Genomic DNA, 19356 nt, shown 5'->3' with positions numbered 1-19356 from the left:
AGAGGTTGCTGACCCAAGTTCAGTAGGGGCTCGATCCTCATCCTTTGCCCTGAGGCCCCAAACCAGCCCACCCTACACCAAATTAATGTGTACCTGAAAACTGCTACAGTTATGTCTCTCAAACACTTTGTTGAATGACGGTGTATTAAAAAATAAGGAGATAAAAGGCCAAAATCAGAGACATTTTTTAAATATTACTCCAAATCACTTACACAATTAACAGAAGTACAGAATTCGCATTAACATCTGTTTTTCTGAACAATAACTATGAACCTGTAATGCGTTATACTATTAACTAACTATAATCCTCGAATTTCGATAAAATAAAAAAAATTACGACAGCACAAAATATTAAACAAAACCATGCATGCTCTAAATTAAAGTCAGGCAGAGTTGAACATCTCCACTAATAATTAACTATGCAACGTAGCTGTCAACTGAATCCGGAGAAAATCTAGAAAAAAATCAGGGACAATCAGACACTTTCATAATATTAGTACGATTAACTTCAAGCATTTACAGCTTGAGACTGATAAATAGAAGTTTTCTGAAAAAATATCTGTAATTCAAATTATCGTCATTATTTACCATTCACATGTTTTTCTACAGAAGTCACCGCGTTTCTGAAGAATTGACAGAGAGAAAAAAAATTTTGAATAAAAAAATCAGACAATTGAGGTACGCAATGCAAATCACTAGAAAATTACATATCCAACGTACAGTGAGTGGCAGAACGCCTGGGACGACATTACTAAGCTGAATGGGTCACTGTTTCTAATACAAGAAGCTAAATTACAATAAAGATATGCACAAAGTATTAAATACGATCAGCACCACAGAGGAGTAAAGATTCATTGCAGGCTGCTCCCCATTCAACAGTGACACGATCAATTGATAGGATGTTCAGCAAAACAAAACACTCTTTATATCGGGAGTCAAGTAATTCTTATAAGCACTCAAAAATAAAAGACTGCGAACACAAACGTCATCCTTAATTCACATTTACATTCTCATAAATGTTTTATTCCAAAACCACGTGAAAACCATACAAGTCAACAGAGCAGCTGGTACAGCAGTAGAGTCAAGGCATACATTCTCAGCGTGTCAAGACCAGCTGAAAAACGAAAATAGGTGGTGAAGCTCCAAATGTCATGGTCATTCGTTTTACTTCCAATTTTCACTCTGCGACTTCGAAATAAAACATGAATCGTAGGCTAAACAGGAGAACACATTTTATTCATTCACCAAACTTCTCTGTTATATTCATTTAAGTCCATCAGTTTCACTGCCTAGGTACTGTAGTGCGTCCCTCTTACTTCAAATAGTACCCAAAAACATTAATAATTTTTACATACAACAAACAAGACCCAATATGACAGCCTTCAACCAATGTAACCCACAATGCAGCGCGATATGCGCAAGCTCAGTTGATTAGCACCACAGGAAGAGAAGAAAAAAAACAAGACTAAATATTTCCCACCTTTGAGTCAAAACACAACAGAATTCCTAAAATGAGTTAGGAAAAAAAGATGGGTGAAATTTATCCTTTGCCCGCAGCACCGTCCCCACACGCTCGGTAGAACTGTTGTTTTGCCGGAGCTGAGGTTTTTCCTCTCGCTCTTCCACTCTTGTTTCTGCCTGTTTATGAGTCCCAGAGCAGCTACAACGTTGCAATGAACAGCGGACTCCCGGCTTCTATAGCAGTTCCCGTATCCAATGTCGGTCCTGGCGCGAAGGTAAAATACTGCCGCTATTACACCAAGGACAAGACTTGTTTCTACGGGGAGGAGTGCCAGTTCTTGCATGAAGACCCGCCGGTGGTACCCATTGGGCTCCATAGCAACAGCGTGCCGTTGCTGGCAGCCGCAGCAGCTGTGGGGACGGGCGCCTCCGCTGCGGGGACCGGGTACCCGCACGGAGCGACGGCAGGCGGAGCAGGAGGTGGTGGAAGCGGAGGAGTGGGCCCCCCAAAGACCGAACTTATGGCCCACGGCGGGGCATTAGATGGGCAGATGCTGACAAGTGAGTTTTTTTAGTTTCTGTTTACTGAATAACTTTCGGAACCGCTGAGGCCTATTGGGCCGATTGCTTCCTACCAGGCTGGTACTTTTTCTAAAACAGCTTTATGCTTGTGACCAAAAACAAATTAAAACAGTGGTTGTTTTATCTTGTTTGTGCATCTGCAGCATCTGTGCGAGTGAATTTAAATGTCATTAAGAAAAGTGGGCTTGTCTGTTAGTAGCTGCAAGTTTGTGTTTGTTTTCGTTAAGTTCTGAATGTAGCTGATTGTACCGGACCACTATGTATTTAATCCTTTTAACTTTGTTAGTGTGTAATAAAATAAGAAATAATTGCATAAATGCTTTGTGAGTTCATTTAATTGGACGGAATACCTGGCACACATTGAGGTTGGAGAAGTTGTGATTGCATAATATCTGGAATATGATTGCATAATATTTAATTGGAAATGCATTTGCAGATTTTTACATATTTGTATTAGTGTCTGTCATTGAAATGTGAGTAAGAATTTTGTGTGCATCGTAGGCATGGGATGGTTTGCACTTCTTCCATATTGATCATCGTGATCTTGTAGATTATGGATTATGTATGTTAATTTAATGAGGTTACTTGCTATAATTGCGTACAGTACCTGTTTTCAGTAGAAGTTCTGCAACTTCTATTGTCTTCCTCATCCTCCGTGTATTTCTCTCTCTCTCACGCCAATCGTCAAATTCGTCACCTTTATCGTATTCATTGACGCCGTTTCTTGCAGCTATCACATATCTGTTCTTGCCATTTAAACATTTTCGTAGACGTTTTCTCCCCAGTGTTTCTGTCATACTCCTTCCTTCGTCTCAGGTGTATTCCCAGTCTTTATTCTTTCTGCAGTCTGTTGATTATTACGCCAGTAAGTAGGGTGGCTCAGTGGTAAGGACTCTGCCTCACAGTATCAGGGTCTGTGGTTTAAACGTGCAATTTATTATTATTTTACACGTTTTCCTTATGCGTGTGTGGGTTTCCCTGCACGCTGCACCTGTCTGTTTTGTCTGTGTATGTAGTGTTTGCACCATTTACCTGGTTAACCAATGAGCAAGTAACTCAGGATGCTTCTGCTCTGTTGTTGATGCAGCTGATGACCTCTAGCAACAGAGTTTGATATGTTTCTGAATTGTGTTCTACGATATGTTTTATATGGCCCTGCAAATTCCATGCTGTTTGCACACTGCACCCCTTCTCATGGCTTCAGTCATAGCTGGTGTCATCCTCTCAACCTTATATGTTTACACACACCACATGCACTGTTAAAGCAAAACACCATCCGGTAACTCCTTCATTATGCTCTGTCAGGGCAAGAACTTCTTGTTCTGGGAATGTGACATTATTGGTTTTTGATGTGTGTTCTAGCTGACTTGGCAAGGACAAAATTGCAACATCACTGGGAAAGTGAATAAAGCTGGTAGGACATGGGCAGAACAGGTTCCCAGTCTCTCTTTTCTGTTTCAAATTGTTTCTTCCAGAGGACATGCATATCATGGCATCTCCAGCCTTGATTTATCTCTAACCTGTAAATACAATGCTCCTACTGTAGCACCTAGTTTGCACTGGAAGCATGCATCAGAAGTGGCTGTGATTCCCTTCCTCCCTCCCCCAGGCAGGAGAGTTGTGAAGGCACTTGATCCTATTTCTCTTGGCTGGCTGTTCATTTATATGGGTTTGTCATCTAATCCACAGACACTGATTTTGCAGGCAGGAGCAAAGCCAGTGTGCCAGCTGGCTGCTTTTACTGTAATTCTTATTGTGTACCACTACTGCTGTATTTTATTTGCACTGTATATTTGTTTTCCTTCCATTACCAAGTAACACACAGTTTACTGTTGATGTAGTTTGCAACTCTTTGCACGTCCCAAAGTCTTGAATTTATTGTCTGCATTACTTTGTATTGTGTGTACCACACTGCTGCTTATTGTTGCTTAGAATATGTAATTATTGATGTTCAAAAGATGAGCATGCAACTGTTCACTCTGCTTTTATTACATTTTGTGTGTTTCTTCAATGTCTTAGTATTTTCTACATGTTACTGTATTTGTGCGCATTTCTGATTCTGTTGGCATAATGTAGATTTTTTAAATTGGTAAATTTTGCATGTTTAGAGCTTCTGTTCTGCAATTCCAATTTAAGTAAGGTTTGTCAGAAGTGAACAGTTGTATATGTGTGTATTTTGTGTATTTTATTTATTTTTCTTGCGTTAAGACTATGTATGATTTTATTTATTTTATGTAATTGCATGGCATTTTCTGCATTGTTGTATCTGCTTTGCAAAGTAATATATGTGCGGTCTTTTATAGTGCTTGTAAATGGTCTGTTGTGATCAGGCTACTACCCCGGTAAACAAACTAAATAAACTTGCCGTCTCGAATCCCGCTATTGCTAGTTGCCCGTAACACAAAAGTAGTTTTGCAGAAAATAGCATTTTGTACAGGAAACTGTTGTAGGATGATGTATTGAACACTGTGGCTTAACTGGCAAGACTTCAGAGGACCTACTTTATTTCTTGCAGTCACCTTTTAGTTTTTCCTTCCATGTGCATGGCATGCTGTTTATCTAATTTAAACAAAACAACTATTGGTAATAGAGTTGCATTGTTTAGGTATGAGGCTGTTGCATTCTTTTTCAATATGTGGTTTATCCAACATGTTTGTGGCCCATTTTCAGAAGAGCCCCAATGATACAGTACTGTCCTTTCTTAAACTTAAGATAAGGTGTAATCAGAAGTGTGATGTCATTCAGAAGCATGCCAAACATGCCAAAGTATTAAAAATCTTGATGATTGGATGGGAAATAAGAACGTCACCCCAGGGATCACTTCTGTGGCTCTGCTTGACAAGGGCACAGGAAAAATAATTTTCTTGTGTGGCAAAAGCCAGGGTACCTTTTTGGCTAGGCTTATATAGGCCCTAGGGCTAATAGCCTTGTACCTACCTATGAACTTATAAAAATAGCTGACATTCTTCTGAGATGATATATAGGTAGCATACTCAGTGAAATTAATATTTTTTATTTGTTAGGAAGTGTCCAAGATCCGTATTTGTTAGTTGTGTTAAATTATGCTCTTGGTTTGTATTCACTGTTTAAAAGTAACTTTGTATTCACTGTAATTGCAGTACTTGGTGGGTGGTGGTGGTGGTGTTTTTTTTCTTGTATTTCTTTTTTAATTCTGTGTTTATCTTGCTAGTTGGCACAGGACTTGTCTGGAAAGGATTCATGGGCAAATTCGCTTTACCAAGTTAAGTAATTAAATAAATGTGGAATGATGGTTAAGGTCTTAGCTTCAATGGTTAAGGTCTTAGCTTCACAGATACAGGCATAGAGTTTGATTCTGACCTGTGGATATTGGCTAGGCTTGTAATACTCTGCAGACCTGTAGCCTAGTTATACCTGTGAACCTATGAGTGCTGACACTCTGAAAAAAAATCCTCCAAAATACAGGAGGAATGAATCCCAAACGTCAATCTTTTCTTAAACTTCTGTTTTGCAGAGGGGCAACCCTTCATGTGCCAATACTTGTATATACTAACTCTGAGATCACTGTATCGTTGACATAAAAAAGGAATATCCTAGGAAAGGGCCATCTCAGACTTGATTATATATATGTTTTTGCCATTCAGTCTGTGTGTTTTAGGACTCACTTTAGTGACATTTCAAATGGTCACCCTGATAGTTTTATTGCCCTCTTTCTCCAAGGTCTTTTATGATGACTAAAAGCTATTTTTTGGAGGGGTACCATGCTTTTAGATTTGATCCGTTGAGAACAAGGGCAAAAGTTTGAACTACATCTAAGATTTTAGGATGAGTAATCATTTTTATTATTCTACAAAAGATAATTTTAGTCCAGAAATAAAACAAATTGGATACTTCAGTCAAAATTCTTATTTAATTAGAATTTATTTCTTCAGACTTATTTGTTCCTAAACTTAATAACTGATGTGATTCAAGTGCAAAAATGTTTAATATGATTGTTGTAAACATCTTTAAACAGACTTTATATTTGTGATTATTGGATGTTAGACTAAGCATAGATTCAAATGCTTGTGTAGCAGATATTATGTTTATCTGCAATCTCAACTATCACCTACAAGCAGCATTACTTTGAATATGTAGTTATTCTCAATAGCTATTTGTTGGATCTTAAGATTAGATCTTTTATGCATTGCTAATAATACAATGGCTAGCAAAAATAAACGGGGAAGTTGGACAACCTTGGTTTTTAATTCTTTCTTTTGCTTTGGATATAAACATCCCTAGCTTAACATAGACTATATTTCCTTAATTATCTTTGTATATAAGCTTTATTAAGTACCACAAGTGGAGTCAGTCCTAACTAAAAACCATAAAAACAAATATCCGGACACAAGAAGGTATGCCACACAAGATGCTGGAAATGAAACGGGCTCAAAAGGAAAAATCAAAGCTCAATATTTATTAACGCCACAATAAAAAAGTAGATAGATGCGTTTTCGTCCGAGTTTCCCTCAGACTTCATCAGATCAATCAATTACAGGACAGTTTCTGCTGGTTTAAATTCACCCATTAATTAATACAACAATAATTTAATCAAGCATTTAAAGCCACAACACTTGAAAGCATAATAAAATATGTTAAAACTATACAAGTAGTTCATGTTTATGTTGAAAACTAGCAAAATCAGATGCATCAACCAATATAATGTATATAATAAAGTAATAGATTAGAATAGTGGATTTGTAAAAAAAAAAAAAAAAAAAAAAAAAAAAATGTGTATGTATGTGTGTATATGTATGTATGTATATATATATATATATATATATATATATATATATATATATATATATATATATATAAATATTGAACTAACTATGTTAAAAATGCATATTTCCTAGTGTTGTTCTTCTTTCGGCTTTTTCCCGGTTATGGGTCGCCACAGCAGATCACCTGTCCACTCATGATTGGCAGTGGAGTTTTATGGTGTCGGGTAGCCAGCCTGGCGCCCAACCTTCCACAGAAGGCACACACATGCACACACTCACACCTAGGGCCAATTTAGAGTGTCCAATCCACCTGCTGCATGTCTTTGGGATGTGGGAGGAAACCGAAGCACCCGGAGGAAACCCACGCGACCACAGGGAGGACATGCAGACTCTGCACAGAAGGCACCCCAGGCGAGAATCGAACCGGAGAACCTCTTGCTGTGAGGCGGCAACGCTAACCGCTGCACCACCGTTAAAAATGTATAATTAATAAATAATTTGCCCTAAAAATACTGTGCGTGTGTGTGTGTGTATGTATAATATATATATATATATGTGTGTGTGTGTGTACATAAATCTATAAAACAGTACTAATAATAACAGTACAAAAACAGGAAAATTCACATTTATAGTTTGGCTGATCTGAGTTTGAGTAGGGCTATCAAGGATATGTGGTCGTTAAGACCTGGGGGTCTGTTAGACTCCAAAACTATCTGCCAATAAGTTTCCGTGTATTCTAACTTGTACTCCCAAGACCCCCCTCTTAGTTCTTTAGGGACAGTTTCAATGACAAAAAAGGAAAAACTGGCATTAGGACATAGTAAAGTATGTTTAAAAAAGTGTATTGTTAATATTTCCTTTATTGACATCATTCATATGTTCGTCTATTCTTCGCTTAAGATGTTCAGTTTTCCCAACATAGAAACTGTCACAAACACAACAAGTAACTAAATAAACAAGGCCTTGGGAGTTACAATTACTGTAATTTTTGGCAGTTAATGTTTTTTGTCTGGAATGCAACAACTACTTGTTATTTTTTAGAAGTATATGTGCACTGGTTACAAGCCCCACACCTATAAGTACCCTTCCTTCTGTGTGTAAAAACTGTTTAATTTTTAGCCAGTTCCAAAATGTTCTTGATGTTACGTCCCTTCTTAAATACTACTTTAATAGGTTTATCTTTTAAATTCGGTAAATCTGTAAACTCTGAAAATTTATCCCATTCTTTCTGTACAATGCTTTTGATTTGGTAGGCATTGGTAGTAAATTCAGTGACAAAAGCTGTATTATATAATGTATCATTGGAAAATTTTGAGCCATGTTTGTTGGAAAAATTTGTTCCTATACCTAAAATGGGCCTGTATTTGTTTTTCTTACATATTTTATTATGCTTTTAAGTGCGGTGGCTTTAAATGCTTGATTAAATTATTGTTGTATTAATTAATTCATGGGTGTATTTAAACCAGTAGAAACTGTCCTGTAATTGTTTGATCTGATTAAGTCAGAGGGAAACTCGGACAAACACGCATCTATCTACTTTTTTATTGTGGCGTTAATAAATATTGAGCTTGGATTTTTCCTTTTGAGCCTGTTTCATCTCCAACATCTTGTGTGGCATACCTTCCTGTGTCTGGATATTTGTTTTTACAGTTTTTAGTTCGGACTGACTCCACTTGTGGTTCTTTGTTGTCTTATGGAGCCTCCTGAAGGGTGTTCTACATCTACCAACCAACGAGAAGCCCAGAGGGGAACCAAGGTTGGTGAATTTCGTAAGATCGCTGGACAACTGACTCAGCTTGTCGAGATCCTCACTCCTCTTAGGCAAGGGCTTGTTTCACTTTTTAATAATGTTAGCTTGCCTGGAAATCAGAAAGCTTTGCCTGGTAATGTGTATTCTACTCCTCAACGCACTACAAAGACGTCTTCCGGCGCAAATGCGCAAGTACAGGGTTCTAATAGCCAGACATTTCATAAGACGCCAAGGGTTTTGGCTACACAGGACAGTTTAATTCCTCCGTCGATAAGGCGACTGGTCAACATCTGGTTTCTCACAATATGACTGAATTTAGGCAGTGGTTACAGGATAAACCGCTTTTTTTGTAAGCATGTATCTACCACAGTAACTGACGGTTCAATGGCCACTTACAGAGACTCTGTTGATAAATTACACTCTGCCCTTTTCAGGTACAAATCATATAGCATTGATAATGCTTATTTAAATGAATGTATTAATTTGCGTATTGTGCCTAAGGGTCTCAGAGTGTTCAAATATCCTAACAATGTTAATAATGGAAGTGAATTTCACCAAGACTTACTTCATATTTTGGATAATTGTGGTTTAGATATTTTAAAGGCCACAATAACCGAGAAATGGAACTCTTACAGAAGCAAATTGATACTTATAATTCTCACGTAACAAATGATTTACTGTTTGGGACTGAAACTGAGAAAAAGGGTACTTTTATTTTAGAAGTACAAATTGATAAATGTGATGAATTTATTAAATAGGAAGTACAAGAAGTTAGATATATTTCTAACAAAGAACAAGTAGTTGTTGCATCCAGACAAAAACATTAACTGCCAAAACTTACAGTAATTGCAACTCCCAAGGCCATGTTTATTTAGTTACTTGTGTTTTTGACAGTTTCTATGTTGGGAAAACTGAATGACATCTTAAGCGAAGAATATATGAACATATGAATGATGTCAATAAAGGAAATAGTAACAATGCACTTTTTAAATATACTTTATGTCCTAATTCCAGTTTTTCCTTTTTTGTCATTGAAACTGTCCCTAAAGAACTAAGAGGGGGGCCTTGGGAGTACAAGTTAGAATACAGGGAAACTTATTGGCAGATAGTTTTGGAATCTAACAGACCCCCAGGTCTTAACAACCACATATCCTTGGTACCACTACTCAAACTCAGATCAGCCAAACTATAAATATGTGAATTTTCCTGTTTTTGTGCTGTTTTATAGATTTGTTTATGTACACACACCTATATATGCAATATATTTTTAGGGCAAAGTATTGATTTATTTATTATATATTTTTTAATTTTTAACAGTAGGAAATATGCATTTGTAACACTGTTATCAGTTCAATATATATATATATATATATATATATATATATATATATATATATATATATTTTTTACAAATCCACAATTTTAATCTATTACATTATTTATTATATGCATTACATTGGTTGATACATCTGATTTTGCTAGTTTTCAACATCAACATGAACTACTCGTATAGTTTTAACATGTTTTATTATGCTTTCAAGTGCTGTGGCTTTAAATGCTTGATTAAATTATTGTATTAATTAATGGGTATATTTAAACCAGTAGAAACTGTCCTGTAATTAATTGTTTGATCTGATTAAGTCTGAGGGAACCTCGGATGAAAACACATTTATCTACTTTTTTTATTGTGGCGCTAATAAATATTGAGCTTGGATTTTTCCTTTTGAGCCTGTTTCATCTCCAGCATCTTGTGTGGCATACCTTCCTGTGTCCAGATATTTGTTTTCAAGCTTTATTAAGTAATTCAGAAATCCAGAAACATTTAGAACTTCAAATAAATAATTCTAATTCCAATTTATTGATTCAAATCTCTTTCAGTGTCTAAACGAATAAACATAGATATTATACATATAATAGTCTGTTAATTGTTTTAATGTTTTGGGTTCGTCATTTTGAAATGAGCACCGTTTGATCATTATTTGAAATCACAGGAATAATTTTGCTTCAGTCTTTTCCTATGGATGAGCATAAAATATTGTAATCTACATTTAGTAAAGAAATTAGCCTTTAGGCTGAACAATGTTGAGATCTTTACCTTATTTTAGAATAGGAGAGATTATTTCCAAATTGGGGGAATGGGCATTGTCTTGAGTTCTGTAATTTGGAAACAGGACCACACTATGCTTAGGTCAGTCTTTTTGTGAGAGTATACGTTACAATAGCAATTACTAAGTTTATTAGGTTCTGAAAGAAATTTTCATGGTTTTATACTGTGAGGAGAGAGAGAGGCGGTGGGTTAAGAGGGACGAATGAAAGAAAGTTATCTGTCATTAAGGGCTGAACTCCCATTAAGTTAGCTAGAATGACTGACGGACTTATATAGAAACAGTCCTTTGTGAAGAGAAATGTGAGTTGACTAAAGTTACTGCTTTTCTGTAAAAGTGGAATTTCTTGAATGTTCATACTCTTGCTGAGACAGCATGGACTGTCTTTTTGTGTTTCTTTTAGCTTTGTTTGCTGTCTTGGTGGACCTGGTCCAAGGACTCTACTTGTGAGAGCCACAAATGACAGACGTAAAATACAAACATTTGGAAGAATTACACATATCTAGTTAGTTTGCAATTAAATATGTATTGTTAGGTATATTACTAACGTCAGTTATCTAAATGAAACAGCTGTGCCGTATTTACATGGCAGCCCAGATGATTTGGAGTTTTCAGCCCTACCATGTGTATGCTTTTGTATAAGTGTTTCAGAAGCCTTTGTCTAAATGGTAAGTATTCCTTAATGCTTCTTATTTGTAAGGTAAATCATTTCAACATGCTGGGGCAATTTTAATGAAGTTCTTTTTATTTCACCTAGGGCATTGTTAAAGGGATCACTAACTAATAATAGTTTACAGTAATTTGCTGGTCTTGGTGAGAATGTTGAGGTCTTGCACATTTGTTGGTTGGAGGTGGACAATAGCCTGCAAGTAGAAGTTTGTATATTGGTGCATTCAAGCTTAATGTAGTTTTGTCTGTAGCTGTGAGCTCATTTATCTTTTTAAACTGTTGCATAGTAGTGTTTCTTGTTATCTGACTAAGAGATGAATTGACGGATTTCATTAGTTGTGATTTCTAAGTTTTTCTTTTTTTTATATTGTAGGTAGAGCTTAATGTTTCTTTTCTAATAAAGATCTAAGGCAATCTTACATTTTATATAAATGAAAAACAACATTTTAGTTGCAAACATTATACATCACATACACCACTGAAACAACTTTAGTTGCAAACTTTGTACATCATTTATAATATAGCCAGTCATTGTCAGTTAAGCATTGAATGGCTCCTCAAATCTTGCCTGTTAAACCTCTCTTCTTCTCTGCATATATTGTTCCCACAATTCCCATATTTTTCAAGTAGTTTGCTCCATCCCTTTTCTAAAGATCCTAATTCCAGTTGTTTTATATCTGTTACTTTATTCACAACTTCCAGTAAAGTTGGTGTAGACCTTGAGTTCCATTTTCTAGTAGTTTCTTGTTTTTGACAGCCACAATAATTATACTCAGCAAGGCTTTACTCTGTCTAGGCTATTCTGATTCTGTATCGTAGCACAGAAAAATCATCTCCCCAGTCAATCCAGTATTCAAAAGAGCGGTCCACAGGGAATCCCTAAAGTCTGCCAGCTCATTACACTAAAACTTCCACAAAAAGACAAAACAAACTAGGTAATGACAAAAAACAGCTTGCGATGTCAAGCAGTCTGTAAAAATAATTAAACCATTTATTGAGCGCTTTCAAAAGGAGTCAATGCCCCAACTTCTTCAGACAAAGCAAGACTAAAAACCAACATCTTTATATACATTATTAATCAATCATGGTAATCATTTAATTTGTGCTTAATTGATACCTATTAATCATGACTCACATAAATTTAACATTTACACCCTTCTAAAAAGAATACTTTAGTATAAAACCAATTTTAAAATTCAATAAAATGATTAAGCTACCTAATGATTATCAAAATACTCACAACAGAACCTCACAGAAACAGTATCAATATACAATATTAATTCTCATAACTGAAACATTGTAGATTATTACAAGCAAATACTTTCACATTTATAAAAACTTACCAAGAGTGTGTTTATATGTACACTACAATTAATTTTATGCAGAAGATCATTAATAAATGTCATAATTTATAAACTTATTTGTTGTATTCTTATGTTTTTAACCTGCATATAAACATGTATTATACATAACAAATAAATCTCAATTCCTTACTCTCCCTACCTCATAAGTGCTTTCAACTTTAAAATGCTTTTGAGGGAAACAAATTCATTAAGGCCTGGTATAATATAAGCTACAGTATGTATTTGCCACATTAACTCACTTTCTTCAAGTTTAAGTTGCCAGGCACCACCTCTTAATTCACTTTCCACTTGTTGTATAACAATATATTGAAACTTATGGGTAGGATTGATTGTCAGCTATGTGCTTAACTAATGCATTAGTGGTCTCTCTCTTATTAATACAATATTGGTGTTTGTAAATCCTTTTATTTTTCGTTCAGTCTTGCCAATATAAAACGATGGGCATGCTTCACAGCATGCCACATACACAACACCTTTGGATTCACAATTAAACTTGCCCCTGATTGTGTAGGTACTATCCCTTATATAGTCACTTTGTTACCCATTTTAATAAACTTACATTGTTGACATGAGCCACATTTCCGCATTCCAATCCCAATATTAGTTTGTTTACATCTTTTTTTATTTTTTCATGTAGACATTTTAAATTGGGACCTCTTCTGTATAAATAATTATATTATACCAGACCTTAATGAATTTGTTTCCCTCAAAAGCATTTTAAAGTTGAAAGCACTTATGAGGTCGGGAGAGTAAGGAATTGAGATTTATTTATGTATAATACATGTTTATATGCAGGTTAAAAACATAAGACTACAACAAATAAGTTTATAAATTATGACATTTATTAATGATCTGCATAAAATTAATTAATTGTGTACATATAAACACACTCTTGGTAAGTTTTTGTAAATGTGAAAGTATTAATCTACACTGTTTCAGTTTTGAGAATTAATATTGTGTATTGATACTGTTTCTGTGAGGTTCTGTTGTATTTTGATATTCATTAGGTAGCTTAATCATTTTACTGAATTTTAAAATTGGTTGTATTCTTTTTATAAGGGTGTAAATGTTAAATTTATGCGAGTCATGATTAATAGGTATCAATTAAGCACAAATTAAATGATTACCATGATTGATTAATAATGTATATAAAGATGTTGGTTTTTAGTCTTGCTTTGTCTAAAGAAGTTGGGGCAGTGACTCCTTCGAAAGCGCTCAATAAATGGTTGTTTAATTATTTTTGCGGACTGCTTGACATCCCAAGCTGTTTTTTTTGTCATTAGCTCATTACACTACCAAAAAATGCTCCCAGCCACCTCTTTCTTGCCCGTCACACCTTCAGCATTTGCTATCCACCCGAGGAAAAATTCTTTCTACTTGTGGTATAAAAATACATATGTAAGCACTTCCAGAATCCTAAATCTTCTAGACTTTGTTGCATATTTGAGAGAGATGTACATATATCCCCCCCATTGTCTGTCTGTGAATTGCTTATCTAATCTCCCTTCCCAATACTTTATAAGCTCTTCTGATATCATGGAATACTTTGTATGCTGTACTAGTTATTCCTTTTTTAATGGCAGCTTCTGTTGCAGATTCTATTAAAAACTCTACCAGTGCTGGTCTTTTGTTTAGGACCCCCCCCCCCCATTTCTTTCTCTTTGCCTATACTCTGATATCAATCCTTGATAGGGAAGGCAATCTCTAACCTGCAGTCCAAATAAATTCTTGGCCTCTTCCCATTCTTTTACCTTTCCCTTTCTAGTTAATTGCTCCCAATACCTTGGTTCCTTTGGCAGTTTTCTCTAGTAAATTCCAGCCCGTCTTGACTATTGTCTGTATCACTAAACATAGTCATCCCTATCGGCAGAATCTCTTTTCTCCGTTCTCATGCTGGTTTAGTTCTTAGAATACTCCCTGCTATTTTATGAATATAGTACTCTGATTTTTGTTGCTCTCCTTAAGAGTCTGCATCCAAAATCCCAATTTCTCCTTATTTCTTGAACCCCCCCCCCCCACTCTTTTTTTTTTTTTTTTTAATTGCTATACACGGCTTTTCCTCTGGCTGATAAAAATATGCCTGACCTTTAATTGCTTGTATCTTAGTATCCGTATAACAAAGCTTCCAGTTTCTCAATTTTTGTATTTTCTTCCATTTAGTATCTTTCCACATATCCTTAGCTGTCACAACAGAGGCATTTCTAATCCATACTCCTAAATACTTCATTTTGTCATGTCCCAATAAATATGGACATTGTTGGACCAATTTGAGTGTGGGTACATAATCTCTTGCCTTTGTTTTAGCTTCATTAATTTTGTATTCAAAATGTTCCACAGCACTGTAATGTCCCTTTCTGATTTTGTCATGTATAAAGTAATATCTGCAAATAGAGCCAGTTTTCCTGACTACCATATCAAATATATCCTTGAATTTCTGAATTCCTCATTTTCTTTGCCAGTGGCTCTAAATATAATGCAAACAACATAGGGGGAAGCAGACAACCCTGCCTGGTTCCTCTACTCAAGTAGCAGTTATCAGAGAGGACTCTACCTACTTTAATTTACCCCTCCTATCTCTCATATATACTTTTAATCAACCTTATAATTGTGTCAAGGAAAGCAAATGCTAGATAGAGCTTATTGTTATGCCTTTTGCTGTTCTGGGTTCAAATGTAAGAAGGTGTGTAAACTTGTATGCATATTTTAATTGTTTGAGTTTTGTTAACTGTGATATGAGCAGACTGCAGATGCTAGCTGTTTGAAGATATCTCCTTTGTATTTCTACTTTTTAATTGATGGCTAGTAGAACCTTGTGGATCCCTTTATTTTTAGGGCTTGTTTAGGAGTAAACTTTGTTTCCAAAAAGCATTGTGTAGGATTTTGTACATTTAATAAATAATGTTTGGCAGTTCAGCCAGTTTCACAGCAGGAATCATTTTATGGTTAGTTTTGAAGACTGTTGTGGGACGGGGATGTGATGAGTGAGTGCAGGTGCTGCCGCTGGACAGCTCCTTTTCTAAGATATCTGTGAATATGGAAAATGGTCCCAGGACTGACCTCTGTTGTACTTGCTTGTAGTGTACCAGGGTCCAAATACAAGGGAATGTTGTCAGAAGAAACTGTAAAAGTTATGTTGGTTAGATAACAAAGAGAATCATTTTACTGAGGTTTTTTCCAAACCAGAACATGTAGAAAATGCTGACGTGTGTTTATATAAAAGTGCATCAATCTTTTTGTTCCTGTTGTTAATCTGCTGTACACATCTCATTACCTCCCAAATGTAGCATTTGTTTTTCATTTTTACTTGAAGGTAGGGTCATATAATCAGTTAAATTTAATTCATGAGGATTTCTGTTGCTAGATGTTGTCTGTATTGTGAATTTCACAATTAATTGCAGTGCCTTATACTGTGTAATCCTTTTGTATTGTTTTAGGCAGTAGCAGACCAGTAGAGACTTTTCACGGAACTTTTAATTAATTTCTTCGTAATAAATTTTGTGCAACAATTTTTATATTTTTATCTATATCCATTTTTAGTTATGACAATATTTTTAAGATACTATGTTTCTTTGTGAAGTAAAAATCATAATAGTTTAACTGTCTAAAACTAGGTTTTAAAAATTTTTAATCATGATTGGAGGATGGAGCAAGTAGTGCTTCTGCCTCATAGCGAGAGGTTTTTTCAGTTTAAATCTCAGATGGGAGTCCTTTCTGTGTGGTGTCTGCCTGTCCTCCTTGTATCTGTGTGGGCTTTTCTGTAGGTGCCCTGATTTCCTTCAACATTTCAAAGTCATGCAGTAGGGAATTTGGAGTTTACCAGATGATATGCAAGTTTTGTGTGTGTGTGTTCTGTGTGAGATTGTCCTCCTATCCAGGATGGGTTTTCAGTGTCTTTCACCCATGGTTACTGAAGTAGGCTGTGGGCTTGTGGCATCTTTCTGATCTTGTAAATAAATAAAGGCAGGTTATCAGAAAGTGGGTGGGTGTGTTGGATAGGGTGTAGTGCATTAGTATCTGCAGGGGACACCAGAGAAGGACACAAAAAGCTTTAGTAAATTAAGTCCATTGAAATGATATGGGGGGAGGGGGTGCCACAAGGTTTAGTCCGTTTTCATGTCCTTATGAATTGTACTGCCAAAGGCTTGAAAAGGTTGCCTTTTTCCTGATGATTCCCAGTTCTGCGACATAATTATACAAGAATGAGAAGAAAAGGTGAAAAGGGACCTGGCAAGACTGAAGAAATTATCTTAAGATGTATCAGTTTAAATTACGTATATTTTAAACAATGATTTTGGTCTTAATTGAATTGAATTTCAGCATTTTTGTTTGTGAGACCAGAGCCTATGAATAGCCTGTTTAATTTTCATTTGCAGTTGAGTTGAAGGATGTGTTAAACAAGTAGAACCTTATCTGGTCTTTGGGACATTCACTTTTTTGCTTGCTTAAAGAGAAGCTTTTAAATGTTTTGTGAAATAGGGAAGTACAGTGTGTCACTTTGTTTGTAGATGGATTTCCAGGCTGTGCAGGCCAGGACAGAGAAAATGTTAAATTTTCTTCAGCTAGGCAAAATGGTGCAAGCAAGTTTGGAGTGTAGGGAAAGAATAACCTTGGACTATAAGGAGGCTGTATTTCTGAGAGTTTGTTGGTGAAGTAAGGGAAGACGTCTATATTGATGAGCTTAATGATACTGTATCCTAGGAGGAGGGTGGCTTGTTGTGGGATGGGTAGACATTTTGCCTCATGTCTAGAGTAGTGCAGTGGTGCTCTCGGGGAGAGAGAGAGTTATGAATTTATGCATGCTGTTAAAAGATGGATTGAAGTAGTGAGAGGTTCTTTTTTGAAATGGAAGCAATTGGGGAAGACCATATTCAAATTTTAAGAGGGCTGCCTTACCAATAGCAATTCTACACCTGGAGGTGACAAGTTCCACAAGCATAGTTTTATAGTTTTTGGCTTTGGTGACTATGTGGATTTGAGAACTGATTTTATGTGGTCCATTTTTCTTGGAACGCTGTGTACTGAGACAGCAAGGGATAAAAAAAGTTTCATCATCTGAGGCTTTTCTGTCTTTATTTTCCCTTGTTGCTGTATTTATATTTTTCTTTGGCCGCAGACAGTAGATATACAAATACCATGCGCCAGTACTGATGTTGGTGGCTCTTCATTATGAATGATGGAGGTATGTATCCTAATGGGTCAAGATGTTGGGGGATTTGATGTAATAGTTAAGGTGTTTACCTCCCAAACACAAGGTACAGGGTTTCATTCTCACCTTTAGAAAGTAAATTGGCTAGGCTTACAATAGTCCTCAAGGGAAGCTAGCCTAGTTACTTACCTATAGTGTTTTATTGAATGAATTTGTTGAGCCACTAAAGAACATTGAAATGAATAATGTTATTCCAATCTGTTTGATTATTTGGCTTCCGACCTTGTAACTGTAGATTTGTCTGTAAATAAAAAGGGGTGTTGTACTAGGCTCAAATAATCTAATTTTGCAGTCTGTAAGGTGCATTTTTAATGTACTGATATTGAATACAGGACTTCATCCCTTTAAAATGTTCTCTAAATGTGGTAATTAGTGCCGAGAAGCATTTTTCTTTAAGGAAGTTAGCTGCAGCTCGCCATAGAAATGTGGTGAAAAAAAAGGAATTTGGCTTTGGAATTTAAGATGGCAAAAACTGCTGTTAAAACTGCTTTAGAAATGAATTGGTCACTTAAAGGCATAAGGGGGTGAGTTAAATATGTGAAAGGCATAAGGGGGTGAGTTAAATATGTGAAATGTGGGGTCCACTATATAATACTGAAATCCCGAATTTCAGTATTTCAAAACTACATAGCCAAAAATACTAAATCTCGAAACCCGTACAAGCGCGAAAAATTTAAAATCCAGAACGTACACTACACATACAGCATACACAAAACTAAACATATAATCCTACACTACAGATAAGCAAGGGGCTGCCCCCCACCCCCCTACTTATATATTCTAACTCCGAGATCACACAAACAGACACACAAAGGAAACTCACCCCCCCCCACACATTTTACAGTCTCTCACGCACGCACATCACAGACACACACACTGACACGCACTAAATCCCCTAACCAACACACTTACACATACATACTTACCTAAACTTCCACACATCCATTCAGACACCGTACCACACACCGCACCACCAGAAGTGCTAATTCAACATCTCTGAGCTTCGGGACTTTGAATTTTGCACTTGTGTGGGTTTTGGGATTTAGTATTTTCAGCTATGTAGTTTCGAAATACTGAAATTCGGGATTTTAGTATTTCAGGATTATGTAGTGGACCCAAAATGTGATATCAAGAGTCTATGAAAAAAGGAGGCATTCATTGAAGTAGGTGGCAGTTAAACCCCTTTTCTTCCCCTGTAATGTTTTTTTTAACAGGTCATTATGTAAAATGTCAATCCTAATAAGAGAAATTATAGTCTGCCTAATTGTCATTCCTCTTTTGAATGAAATGACCATTTCTGTGACCTGGATGAACAGCTGCCAATCAGCTTTGCAAGAGGTGCACACAATAAAAAATTTACTTTAATGACCATATGCACATTATTAATGATTTGTTCTCCAAATGTAAACCTTTGACTGTTTTTGTGACTCCTACAAATAATGTAGTGAATGTTTTGAGCAGGTGCTGACTTTGAGGG

General features: G+C 36.0%; 1 protein-coding gene across 1 annotated transcript in view; it reads left to right on the top strand.

Annotated features, from left to right (window-relative positions):
* The first annotated feature begins 290 nt into the window (after nucleotides 1-290).
* The window catches only part of PAN3 (poly(A) specific ribonuclease subunit PAN3), a 2193201-nt gene continuing 2174135 nt past the window's right edge, over nucleotides 291-19356 (top strand). Inside the window, exon 1 of the mRNA XM_044073269.1 lies at nucleotides 291-2022. Coding sequence (XP_043929204.1) covers nucleotides 1674-2022 — 349 coding nt within the window. The 5' untranslated portion in view covers nucleotides 291-1673. The remainder of the gene's footprint in view (nucleotides 2023-19356) is intronic.

Source organism: Protopterus annectens, chromosome 5.part1 (assembly GCF_019279795.1).
Source record: "Protopterus annectens isolate FY-2018-M chromosome 5.part1, PAN1.0, whole genome shotgun sequence".
Taxonomy (NCBI): Eukaryota; Metazoa; Chordata; order Ceratodontiformes; family Protopteridae; genus Protopterus; species Protopterus annectens.
The sequence above is the reverse complement of the archived record's forward strand: the minus strand, read 5'-3'. Positions and strand labels throughout refer to the sequence as shown.